This window comes from Blennius ocellaris, assembly GCF_963422515.1.
Source record: "Blennius ocellaris genome assembly, chromosome: 10".
In the NCBI taxonomy this organism is placed as follows: Eukaryota; Metazoa; Chordata; class Actinopteri; order Blenniiformes; family Blenniidae; genus Blennius; species Blennius ocellaris.
The window spans coordinates 12,875,139-12,888,093 of NC_137659.1; the positions used below are offsets into that span (position 1 = coordinate 12,875,139).

A 12,955-nucleotide genomic window follows, 5' to 3' on the forward strand; every position below is an offset into this window, starting at 1 on the left:
CACATGACAACACAAAACAATCAATACGTCCACCCCCACATGATCTGGAAATAAATTAACATGGATGTTATTGATGGCAGTAAGAGTAATATAATTTTCTTAGCAAATGAAACTTGATATGTATGTACGTATGTATGTATGTATGTATGTATGTATGTATGTATGTATGTATGTATGTATGTATGTGTGTGTGTGTGTGTGTGTGTGTGTGTGTGTGTGTGTATGTATGTATGTATGTATGTATGTATGTATGTATGTATGTATGTATGTATGTATGTGTGTGTGTGTGTGTGTGTGTGTGTGTGTGTGTGTGTGTGTGTGTGTGTGTGTGTGTGTGTGTGTGTGTGTGTGTGTGTGTGTGTGTGTGTGTGTGTTTGTATGTATGTATGTACGTATGTATGAATTTTACCAACTTTTCGCAATAACTACTTAACCGAATTGCATGAAATTTTCAGGGATAATTTGTCATCATTCAAGGACCAATCGTTTAGATCTTCAGATGTTCACGGCTCACCATGTCTAAATAAATCCCCCCAAAACTGTGAGCCTACAAAAAATGGCCCATTCATCTCTTTTCATCTCTTTTCATCTCCTTTCATCTCGTCACACCTAATTTCCGTTGAAATTTTCTCGTAGTAACAACACTAATACATTTCTCATACCCTGTTGAAGTGGTTATGAGCGAGTGATCATCTCTACAAGGGCCAACGGAGGAGCTACCGCTGAATTTTTGCAGGATGACTGAGTCGTTATGTTACATAAGAAAAACACACCTCTGAGGTAAAAAACATTGTGGAATACTTGTGACTTTCCATGGGTCATAAAAAAGGACAGGTTAACTAGGCAGAAAATCAATCTCGTGGAACCAAACACAGATGTGCACCTTCAGCTTCTTCAGGGGAGGAGGCGCCACTCCTTTATTGTGCAACATTCACAACAAAACATTAAGAATATAAGATAAAGAATTGGAGAAACCGCTATCAGCTCATGAGAGAAATGTGTTCCCTCAAGTCCCTCAGAGACCAAACAAATGTTTTTTGCACATTCACATTCGGTACACTTGTGTTAGACTCCTGCAGGGATATATTTACCATTTCCTTTGTCTGCTCAGTGCCGAGCCATTCAGGTCCCAGATGCATCAGGTGGAGACAGCTCGAGCATTGGCGCGCCCCAAACTGCTGAAAGCTATATGGGATTATCTGGACAATGAAAAAATGGTTTATTTTCAACTTGAATGCTTTAATTTTAAAATAGCACAATCACTTGACAAGGTCTATTGAGGCTGAGAGAGAACATGGAAACTCAAACAAAGAAAGACCCATAGCTTGGATTTGTGCTTTGCTTGAGGAGACAGATCAGCCTCATTGCATCTTCATAAGTCTCTTGTGCAACACATCATGACTAACTGATGTGGAGGAAGAAGAGTACCAGCATGCCCTCAAGTTCTATGAAGGATGAGCCTCCTTGTGAGTCTGCGGAACATTACCTTTCTCAACATTTCATCTCAAGACCAAATTACGGTTACAGTATTTAATAGTAAAACAGTAAAATACCTCTGCAGTTGACACTAAGTAGACAGATCAGGGGATGCTGTCCAGTCAATACAACCTCCTTATGCACGACTAAGGAATTCTCCACAGCAGGATCAACTTGTGTAATTTTCCACTGATGCTGTGTGATTTTGTTGTTTACTCATCTTAATAGTCATTTAGCAGCAGAAGGCAGAAAACATGTGGACACTTACAAAAACACTCCACACCCCCAAGCTATTTCATTCCCTGCCAGGCTCCCTGTCCCCTCCCACTCCCTGACACTTGACTGTATAAATTCCCTCTCGGAGTACTGCTGGGAGCCACACATTGACCTGCACTGACCAGGGACACTGAGTTATGGGGAGTCTACCTTAGTAAATTCTGAACAGTGGTGTAGCTTTTTAACAAAATATACAGCTATATCTTTGCAAATTGATCCAAAACTAGAGGAAGATCAACTCAAACCCTTCAGGATGTTGCACTGGCTGTCTTTTTTCTATTTGAACTGCTTTATTCTTTCCATCTACAGTCAGGCACCAGACCGAGCCTTGCACCACCGCTCCAATGACCCTACTGGACGCTGCCAGTACACTTTCACTGTGGCCAGTCCAGAGGAGTCCTCCTGTCCTGGAAGCAACACAAAACCAGAGATCGATGGCGTCGTGTCGAGGATTACTCTGCTTGAAGCTTTGGTCAGTCGCATGATTGCAGGAGCAGACAGAGGCGATGGAGTCAGGCTGAACAGTAAAGATGGTCTCCAAGAAGCCTATTCCCAGGTTACACGAGAGAGAAACCAGTTGCAGCAGGACAAGGAAAGTCTGAACAAGCAGGTCCAGGAGATGCAGAAGAGACTGACGGAGCTGAACCAGGAGGCAGAGAGCCTCCGGCAGAAACCCTGCCTGCAGACACACGCCACAAGTGGGTCTCAGCACGAAAATAGACCCATCAATGGTATGTACATCAATGAGCCAAGAGCAAAGCATAAACCATTCAAAACCCTAATCACATCACTTGTATCCCTGAAAAATGCTGTGAAATTACTATATATAGGTGCAAATTTGTTGAAATTCTGGATCTTGTGCACTTTATAAGTGAGGGTAAATATTCTCCTGGTTGCCTATGATGTGTCTCTCGAGCGAGCAGGTCAAATTGCAACAGACACAACCTGACCTGCTGCCCCCCGGCTGAGTAAGGACGAAAGGAATTTACAACATAGACTCTTCTTTTATGGCCTTGTCACTCAGAGCTGTCTGTTTAAGCAGCTGCTATCAGCATCAGGATCCAGCAGTAATCTGAGGAAAATAAATCATGTGCGTTTTATTCAACCATTTTGTCAACATGTGTCTTCCTACTCTTTATGATTTTCATAACTCTACCCTTCTATTTAAGATCCTAGATATAATCAGGGGAATGGTGCCTATCAGGAAATGAAGGCTGAGGTGACAGAAGTCCCAGCATCACATCTCTTACCTGGTGGATATCACAACTTCACAGGTAGGGGGTTTATTTTTTCTTTCTTGTATCAAAATTATATGTTCAAGTGTGCTGTAAATAGTGACATAGCATAATGTTCAATTCAGGTTTTTTTCCAGGCTGTGGAGAGTTACGGTCAGTGGGAGAACCCGTGTTGCACAGGAAAGCTGACAGCATCATGGGGAAGTATGGAGTGTGGCTGCAGGATCCGGAGCCTCAGGGTTCCATCTACACCAACATGACCGTGTGGCGCATCGACACTGTGGGTAAAGATGTGCGTCAGCTCTTTGCATATGAAGACATGGATCAGTTCACGCGAGGCTTCCCGATGAAGGTCCTGCTACTGCCGGAGCCGATTGAGAGCACAGGAGCAACCCTGTACCAAGGGTCACTCTACTACCAGCGGAGGCGCAGTCGCACACTGATTCGTTACGACCTAGCCTCAGAGACCTTGGCATCGCGTACTGACCTTACGCACGCCGGCTTCCATGGCCAGTTCCCATACTCCTGGGGCGGTTACACCGACATCGACCTGGCAGTGGATGAGCAGGGTCTGTGGGCCATCTACAGTACAGCCAAAGCAAAGGGTGCCATTGTGATTTCCCAGCTGGATCCTAAAAGCCTTGAAGTGAAGAAGAGCTGGGAGACCAACATCAGAAAGAACACAGTGGCCAATGCTTTCATGGTGTGTGGACGGCTGTACACGGTGGCCAGCTACACTGCAACTAACACCACCATCAATTATGTGTTTGACACAGCCACTGGGGAAGGGCGAGCTGTCTCTGTGCCGTTCAAGAACAAGTACCGATACAACAGCATGGTGGACTACAACCACGCCAAGAGGAAGCTCTATGCATGGGACAACTTCCACATGGTGACCTATGAGGTCCGACTGGGCAGGGTCACCCGGGGTAGCAGAGCATAAATAAGAGGAAAATCCTTTTTGCTTCAATCCGTGCTGAGATTTCGTCAAAGTTTTAAATATCGCTTCATTTTTTTATTAAAAACTTTTTTTTTCTAATAGCACTGTAAATAAAATAATCTGTGACAAGAAACATAAATTTATCAAACAGATTAATGTACGTTTTTCCCCCATAAAGTCACTGATATCAAAAACCAGTAGAAAAGCTAAACATCGTATTACAATGATATATTTTTGTAATCTATCAAGAGAGTTCATGTTATTTAATTTTCTGAATAAAACTTTATAAAACAATATACTTTTGCTTGCTTGTGTCACTCAAACCTGACATTCAGAAATGCCACTAACCAATAGCATAGAGAGATTACGAAATCACCATGAATGTCAGAAATGTCTATTTCAGAAGTACACTCATGGTTATCTATCTGATCTCAAAATAACATTTCTGTAAAACGCAATGTAATTCTTTTTAAATTATTTAGTATTTAAAAAGCGCACACAAGCAAAATCCAAATTAAAGTCTTATGAAACATTACTCTACGCATGTTATATGTTTGCATTGTGTCTTATGTAAATCACTTCATAGCAATAATGAAGAAAGAAACAAAAGGAAAAATATGTGTTTGAGTTACTTCACTGGTAGCTTGTTAAGTTGAGTGGCTGCATGCTCCAACTTGCTGTAGAGAGGAAATGCAACAACCTTGTCTGAGATGCTGGCAAGACATTCATCCACAGTCACATTAACACATTTTACATACATTTTGATTGAAATAAAAGTACCCAAAATATGACTTGAATGGAAGGTAAGATGCTCTGTCGAAACAAAAGTGAATCATGTATTATATTGATTTCATTATGAAACAGTAAGAAATACAGAAGTTACCAAAGTTTGTCACTTGTCTATTAAAACATTGTTGTTTTTTTATGATTAATTCAGTGTTGTCTGACCAGAGAGAACATAAAATAATGTTTTAAGAAGCCACTGGGGCCACAACGCCTTGTAATATTTTCCTTTTAAAGGTACTCCTATGTGACTGCTATCCGTGAGCTTTTGAGGAGACAGGCATACATGATTTTGAAGCTTAATTCTGCATAAGACTAAGTGAGAAACGTCAGAATAATTTCCCACAACACAAAAAAAAGTACCATGAACTTCATGTTTGATGTTTGTTGCTGTATAATGATTGAATAATTGTTGAGAATTGGTGAAATCAACCTCTCAATACAAACATGTTTTTTCTGTATTGCATTCTTCTGTTCTTAACGTGAAGTACCTGTATCCCATGCTTAGATTTGAATTTAAGCGTGGAATAAAAGTGATTAAAAACATTCACAAGTTTGATTACATTTGGAAGCTTTCTGTAAATCTTATGCACCCCTGGATTCAGTTTCTTCTGAAGATTATTAGTCATACGTTCCTTTCTCAAGTGAAAAGTCAACTCATCTGAGTGAATTTTCTCATCGTCTGGGGAAACACAGCATGGGGCCGATTGGAAATTATCCTTACTGGCGTTACTGCTAAGGTGCCTTAACAACCCTGAACTAACTCAGTCCTATATGCCACACTCATTAACAACACTGAATAAACCTTTGCTTACGTTTTCCATAGCTGCTCTCTCAATGTTGGCAGTTTATTGCAACTGCTCCCCCAGCTTTTTCTTCATTTGTCAATTGATTTGTCTATTTCAAAAATGAACTATATCCACATTATCTTCCTTCAAATAACTGAAAAAGGTCAAACTTGAGGACTCATTGTACTGACCTATACAATGCTGACAGCTGTGCGCTTCAGTAATGGAGCTAAATGTTTGTTCACATTATTAGGGCAGGGCAAATTGTGCAGTCAATTAGAATTTACACCGGTCCCAGCTTACCCTGGGTGGAGGTACGTTAGGCCCCACACAGGAGGACAAACACAGAGAGACAGCCCCATACATTCACACCTATACTATAAAGCAAGAGCAATAACCACCATGTCACTCTCAGGCCTTCTGTGATTCGGTAACTCCATAATTATTCCAACAAATAATCCATTAGTAATTATTTCTCATTTATAGAGCACTTGCTATAATCTCTGTTATTGCACCTCACTAAATGGCTGTGAGATCAGCTTATTCAACAAGCCAAGAAGAAGTGACGTTCTCGTGCCATCCAAAGGAAGTGAAGGAGCCGAACCTTGTTGTTTATAAACTGATGCCACTCCTGGAGTTTGGTGGTTTTATTGTACACCATCACATCATCTCACCTGCGTCGTGCTTCATGAGCGTAAGAGCTGTGACCAGTTAGTACAGATGTATACTTGTGGTCTTACCTCCAGATCTATTTTCCATCGCCTACTCAATCTTCTCTTTAAAACGCTTTCCCCCCCCTCTTCATTTCAGCCTCAAGTTCGACGGTTTACAACTAGTTTATTGTTATGCACCGCCCTCTAGAGACGGCTGGCTGCATTTATCATGTCCTGCTCCCAGGTCTCAGAGTTCGTTGCTCCTCTACGTTGTTGTCACACAGCTACGTCTTGCCTGGTCTAAATCCACATATCCTCAGGGTCTGTGTGGTCTAATTTGGAAGTTACACTGGTATGTTAAAAAGGAGGCGATGGCAGCACAGTTTATCAACAATGTAAGACGAGATGGGACCTATTGCAGCATAATGACAGTCAGGAGCCTCAGCAGCAGCTGACGGAAACTTGGGCAAGGATGAGTCGACCAAGTGGTTATTCAGATACAGTGCCAGCTGTGGTTTGTGACAGCTTAAAGCCTGAGCATGAGAAATTGAATGGAAATCTTGCTCTACCCATCTGTGCTGTGCCAGTCTAATTTAGATAGAGTAAACTTATTTGAGCATGCAGACTCATCCAAAAACACAGTCAATGTTTTAGCAGAATACAAATAATCTATAAATGACTTTTTATTCTAGAAAAAAAACTGCAGATTTCCTTTCATCAATGTGAAATTAAGTGCATGCATCTTTTTTTTTTTAAATTACAATCTGAAGACATGCAACAAAGGAAACACTTTCAATATTTTACTCCACACTTAAAAAAATTAAAAGTGAACACTGATTAAACTCTTACAAACAAAAAGTTTAAGTTATTTTAATTCAGTATTACAAATGTTTTCATAAGAGCAGGGAGTTTCTGAATTATACACAGTTATGCTGCACATTTTCGCCAAACATACGCCGACTCTCAGGCACCACCCGACCTAATGTTTCCAATCCAGCATCCACAGTCCGCTGTACGCACTGCTGAGGCTCGCTCTCAGTCGCATGAGCAGTGGGTCCTGCAGGCAGTCCCAGGTCACCCACAATCTCTCCACCAGACTGTACTGGCAGTAGCCCATGGCCAATCCAAAGCCCACATCTGTCACATAGTGTCTGGCAAGCAGCAGTCTGGCCAGGCTGACCATGGCGGCCCAACCTACCACCAGGACCCTCATGGAGTCTGTATCCACCAGCTGGGCGAGAAAGAACCGGGCGCACAAGGCCGCCCTGGACGCGTGGCCAGAGGGAAAGGAGTAGCGCTCCACAAAGAAAGTGGAGAGGATTTCAGAGCGGTTTTGTGCAGGCCTGCGACGTCTGACCATGGTCTTCACAATCCTGACCAGCAGCAGGTCCAACATCAGAGCTGGAAAGAGAGAAAAGGAAAAACAATCTTCATTTTCATTTTGAAATACTAACCAAACTCGTTATGCTCAAAAAACAACTCAGATTCTTATTGATCTTGCTGGATTTGAGGTCTGTAGCACACAGTCTCAAATTTAAAACACACGTAAAGATTGCAACAACAATTAGAATCTGTAATACAAGTCTTAAAATGCAATGTATGGAGCCTTTCTCAGCTAACATATTAAAAAGTCTAGAAATGTGTTCAACCAATATCAAACACGTTACAATTTCTAACTTAAAAACTAAAACATCAGTTGGATACCTTTCCCACTATGTTTCTATAAACAGACATTCACACATCATTGTAACACAAAATGTATACATATATTAAAACAGTATCCATAATGTGATTTTTCTTATTTAAAAAGTGTTGGTAGAGTCACTTGCACTAGTTGCATGTGCACAGTGCATACATCAATGTATAACATCAACATATCTCACATTGTTTAGCATGACTATATGATATGTATTGTGTGATTCTTATCAATTTAACATTAGCTCAGTAAATAGAGGGTTAAGAATGCCCAAGTACATCTTTGGATCATGGAAAGAAGTTGAGGCACCTAAAGAACTAAAGGCCACTGAAAACATGCAAACTCCCTTTAGGAAAATTCCCTCTACAGGGATTAAACATGGGAAGCAAAAAAGTTATTTTTTTGGAGTAACATTGGAGTTGGAGTAACATTTCAACTCTTCTTTCAGCATTCTGTAATTTAACGATTCTTGCATATACCTGCATTTTTTTAAATCCATCTTGGCTCTGTATTCACAGAACAACTGCAAGTCTCTTCAGGGAGAGCAGGTCAGATGATGTACATTTTTGTCCATCACAAAAGCTAATAAACCTGAATTATTTTGGAGAGAAAAATCCTAGAGAAATCTTAGATTGAACAGCTAACAGAAACAGTCCCAGAGGCCCTTTCTGCTCCACGCCTGTGGAAAAGGATTAGCTGTCACTGGACAAGAATCCTGAACATCTGATATCCAGTTGAGCTTTGCAAAAGTCTGAATACATTTCCAAGGTGGATGTGATAGAGGATCCAGGGAGGAGGGAAGGTTAAGCATTGTATAGAGCAGGAGCATCATTTGAGGCTGAACTGTCTCTCTTACAAACCTAAACTTAAATACAAGCATGGTGAGACAACTGCAGAGGAGAGCTTTATTTTGCAGTTTCTGGCATTTATTTACCTCGTGCAGGAGAATGTCTAAAACTACAATGACACGCTGATGCACAAGTAAAGAGCATGTTGTTTTTTAAAACAACAGTCCGATTGATCGAGTTTGTGTGTTTTTGTACTCAACTGTATCATTAATTGCTTCACGTAAAGACTCTGGAGTTTTTCTAATGTATCTGGCTGAACACTTATTTCTACATCTGAAACAATTAAGCAAGAACAATATACAAAAGGAAAGGTTGCACCAAATGTGTTGTCCTTGGGCTCTTATAGAATGACATTTTACTAACACCCTTGACCTCATTAGTTTCTAAATTGTCTACAACAATAAGCAGTGGTACACTATCTATAGTATTTCCAAAACAGAGTGCCATTCTATAGGCTATTACAGGCCAAGAATAGCTCTGGTATTTCCCCCCCAGTACAATACAGAATATCAGCACACCACAAAGCTGCCAGTCAACGAATGTAATCTACGCCTGCAAATAAATCGTCAACTATGTCACGTGCATCACTGACAGACACCATCAACTCAAAACAGAAAACTTTCCATTGCTGTTCCCGGTTCTGGGACACGGGGGTCGCGCAATCATCCATAGGCTTTTTTTTTTTTTTTTTAATCTAACGGAGGAGGCAACACGTCTTTGACCTGCTGAGTGGAGCTTATTCAGGGGCGTCATTAGATGCGCTCTCAGTTTAACGGGAGACTACAGACTCGGAACACTGCCAAAAGTTGAATTGAATTTGGCAAGAATGTGCGTTATTACGCAGTGCCGATACACCTGCCGCCATTGGAGTGATCGATATGAATATCCCAATACAGCAAATGTGAAAACATCAAATTGAAAGCTGTGCAATTTGCTAACCCCCCCCCCCCCTGCATACAGTTGTGCTTTAATAGCTTTAAATGAATACACATAAAACCAGATGATGAACGTGTTCGGTTAAACGGAATAATAGGACAATTGATCCTGCAAACGTTATGAAAGAACATTTTCGTTTTCGTTGAAATGATAACTGATGATGCACACTGAGTGTAGAAACTCACCAAGAGCCAGGTTGAGCATGGTCTCTTGCTCCGCCGCGCTCCCTCCTCGGAGCATAGTGTACACGGTGCCGATGAGCCAGGGCGCGACGTGTCCGGAGAATTCCACCAGGCGCACCAGGGGCCGTATGCTGCCCCATGGTGACTCCTCACAGGCGCACACCCCGAGCCGCTTGGACAGCCACAGATCTATGGCCAGCAGAAAGCGCAGTGTTATAGTAAATATCGGCTGGCTCAGGCTGACTGTGAAGTCTTCCGTTTGCACTCCGGGGGAAAAGTAGGAGCAACTGGAGCTCCGGCGGCGGACATGGCACTCAGAAGGTGCCCGGCTTCCACACACAACTCCGCGGCAACTATTCCGTCTGGATGCCGCTGAGGACATTTTCATGTGACACAGTGTGTGTCCCCAGTAATTTATCCGCCCTCCTTCCTTATCGGCTACCTAAACAGTCCTGCGCTCAGACTCAACCCATCCTTCAGAGAGGAGACTCTGGTGGCACTGAAATGATGCCAGTTTACAACTGGGCTGCACTTGTCATGTGACTAAAATACCTGCAAAATTATTCATGATAGAAGTTTATTAATCTAACTGAGAGGAATGTAATCTTTTTTGTCCATATGTATATTTTATCACCGATAGTAGACATGCAAATTGCAGGTTTGATAGTGAAACATTTACTCTGTGCAGTTATTTAACTGCGGCGCTGCGACAAAGGCCATGTGTGCGTATCCGCAGCCTGCGTGCGCAACAACAACAAAAAAAAGTGTGGTTTAGAACAGTAGCGCTACTCCACACTTCACAAGAATGTTTTTTTCGTTTGTTGGTGTCTGAGGGAAGTTTCCGCCCTCTCGTCAGCCCAGTAGCCATCAGAGGTGCTGAACAAACACACACACACGCACACACACACACACACACACACATACCTCCACCTTTCACATCATGCCGGGAATCCTGCTTGGAGAGCTATTTCCTGATTTCGAGGCAGAAACCACTGCTGGGATAATTAAACTCCACGAATATATCGGCGATTCGTAAGTTAACTTTAATATTATTGGATATTTTTTTCAAGTCAGGAATCAGACTTATTGAGAACATCAGGGAAGCAAGAGAGAGAGAGAGAGAGAGAGAGAGGGGTGACAGAGGTGACAGAGGGAACTTGTACACAGTTCCTGTCACCTTTATTATGACGTCTGCTTTTAGAACATCCTGCACACGTAGCTTTTAAATCTTCACACACAACTGCACATTTGTACCATATAGGATCTAAGGCAACGCAAATGATACTTTATGATGCGGTGATGAAGAAAGTGATAAAATACGGTCTAGTGCAGAGCTGTTCAGTCGGGCTAATAATGAAACCTGCATACTGAACAAAACAGGTCAAATCTTAAAACCAATACACCACAGAGTTGTTTCACACAATCGCTCTGCTGGCCTCATGAAAAAATATCTGGCCTGTCATCATTTCAAAAATTAAAGGAAGCACTTTCAGTGTCAAGTGCATATGAATTAGTATCTTCTTACACAAAATCCAAGAAATCAGTATGATATATTATTGCAAAACCTCTCTCTTCTAAAAAAAGAAAAAAAGCATCTTCCTTCTTAAAGACGTGACAAATCCAGACTTAATCTCTTTTTATACCAGATGGGGAATCCTCTTCTCCCATCCGAGAGACTACACTCCAGTGTGCACCACGGAGCTGGGTCAAGTTGCCAGACTGAGTGGAGAGTTCACAAAACGCAATGTCAAGATGATCGGCCTGTCCATCGACTGCCTGGACGACCACCACGGCTGGGCCAAGGTGTTATCTGCAAACTGTAACCGGCTTTAAGGCAAAAGGAATTTTCTCTGCATCTCTGCATCTCTCTGGTGCTTATTCATACTAGATGTTTTGTTCGGTCTTTGAATCACAAACACAACTGAATGACTTGGAAATAAGAAAGAAAGATGAATGTTATAACACAAAGTGAAGACTACGTTCAGCTTTGAGAATGAATTTTATTCTATTCATCCGACTTTGATAATGGTTGATGTAACTCAGGGACAATTACAGCCTGGACAGGTCACCAGTCCATCACAGGGCAAAAACAGAGAGAGACAGTCACATGCACTCACTCATATAAAGGCAATTTCAAGTCACCACTTAATCTAAGATGCATGTTTTTCTTTAAACTGTGGAGAACAAAGGCCAAACGCACTGGGAGAACGTGCAACATTTTCACTAAAAGTCCCAAAAACCTCCAAATATAGTTTATGAATGTCCTGACATTGTATATTTGACCCTTTTTGAGAGAAATCCCAGGTCATAGTTTGCTGAACAAACGTTTTCATGAATAAAAGAATAAAAGAATTGCTTTTGGATGCTTTTTAGTACAGTTGACTCTCTTTACTGTGGTCAGATGAGTAAATGTATCACAGTCTCATGTTTGCAGCAGTAGCTTATTTTGAATGTTTCAGGTTTGACACCAGTCTTGTATCTGACTAGGATATCCTCGCATACAACTGTGAGGAGGCCGCCTGTTGTTCGCTGCCCTTTCCCATCATAGCGGACAGCAAACGGGAGCTGGCAGTTGCCCTGGGCATGTTGGACCCAGATGAGAAGGACAAAAATGGCATGCCGCTCACTGCCCGCTGCGTGAGTTACAAACATTTCATTTGCTTGATTTAGAAAGACTATCTTGCGTCCACATTTATTCGAAGAGAGAGAAAAATGTCACTCGTCAACCGTCCCATCTTCCTCAGGTCTTTATAATTGGTCCTGACAAGCGGCTGAAGCTGTCACTGCTTTACCCAGCCACCACAGGACGCAATTTTGCTGAGATCCTGCGTGTGGTGGACTCGCTCCAGCTGACAGCAGGGAAGCGCGTGGCCACGCCCGCCAACTGGCAGGTATTTCACAAATCAGGACTCTTCTTGGCACTAATAATTCCTGCAGTTGGTTGTACAAATAGGAGACATGGCGCTTGACAGATAGTCCCTTTATCATGTGACCCTCTTCCTTCAGCCTGGAGACTGTGTCATGGTGCCTCCCAGCATGTCTGAGGAAGAAGCTGCGTCTTTGTTCCCAGCTGGCATCTACACCAAAACCCTGCCCTCCGGGAAGAAGTACCTACGCTACACACCTCACCCATAACCTCAGT

At 42.1% G+C, this 12,955-nt stretch overlaps 3 protein-coding genes across 3 annotated transcripts; 2 read left to right on the forward strand and 1 right to left on the reverse strand.

The window, feature by feature from the left end:
* Positions 1 to 2,005: 2,005 nt before the first annotated feature.
* On the forward strand, positions 2,006 to 3,930 carry LOC308135163 (myocilin-like; the record flags this gene model as incomplete). Its single annotated transcript, XM_080503038.1, has 3 exons — positions 2,006 to 2,483; positions 2,922 to 3,026; positions 3,125 to 3,930. 3 exons carry the CDS (start codon positions 2,006 to 2,008, stop codon positions 3,928 to 3,930), a joined length of 1,389 nt encoding a protein of 462 aa, XP_080359164.1.
* Positions 3,931 to 7,130: 3,200 nt separating this feature from the next.
* On the reverse strand, positions 7,131 to 10,195 carry LOC308135387 (polyisoprenoid diphosphate/phosphate phosphohydrolase PLPP6-like; the record flags this gene model as incomplete). The annotated part of the gene is made up of 2 exons (XM_080503345.1): positions 7,131 to 7,552; positions 9,817 to 10,195. The coding sequence occupies 2 exons, from the start codon at positions 10,193 to 10,195 to the stop codon at positions 7,131 to 7,133; spliced, it is 801 nt and encodes a 266-aa protein (XP_080359471.1).
* Positions 10,196 to 10,753: 558 nt separating this feature from the next.
* On the forward strand, positions 10,754 to 12,955 carry LOC308135209 (peroxiredoxin-6-like; the record flags this gene model as incomplete). Its single annotated transcript, XM_080503087.1, has 5 exons — positions 10,754 to 10,845; positions 11,460 to 11,616; positions 12,301 to 12,450; positions 12,558 to 12,704; positions 12,820 to 12,955. The coding sequence occupies 5 exons, from the start codon at positions 10,754 to 10,756 to the stop codon at positions 12,946 to 12,948; spliced, it is 675 nt and encodes a 224-aa protein (XP_080359213.1). The 3' UTR covers positions 12,949 to 12,955.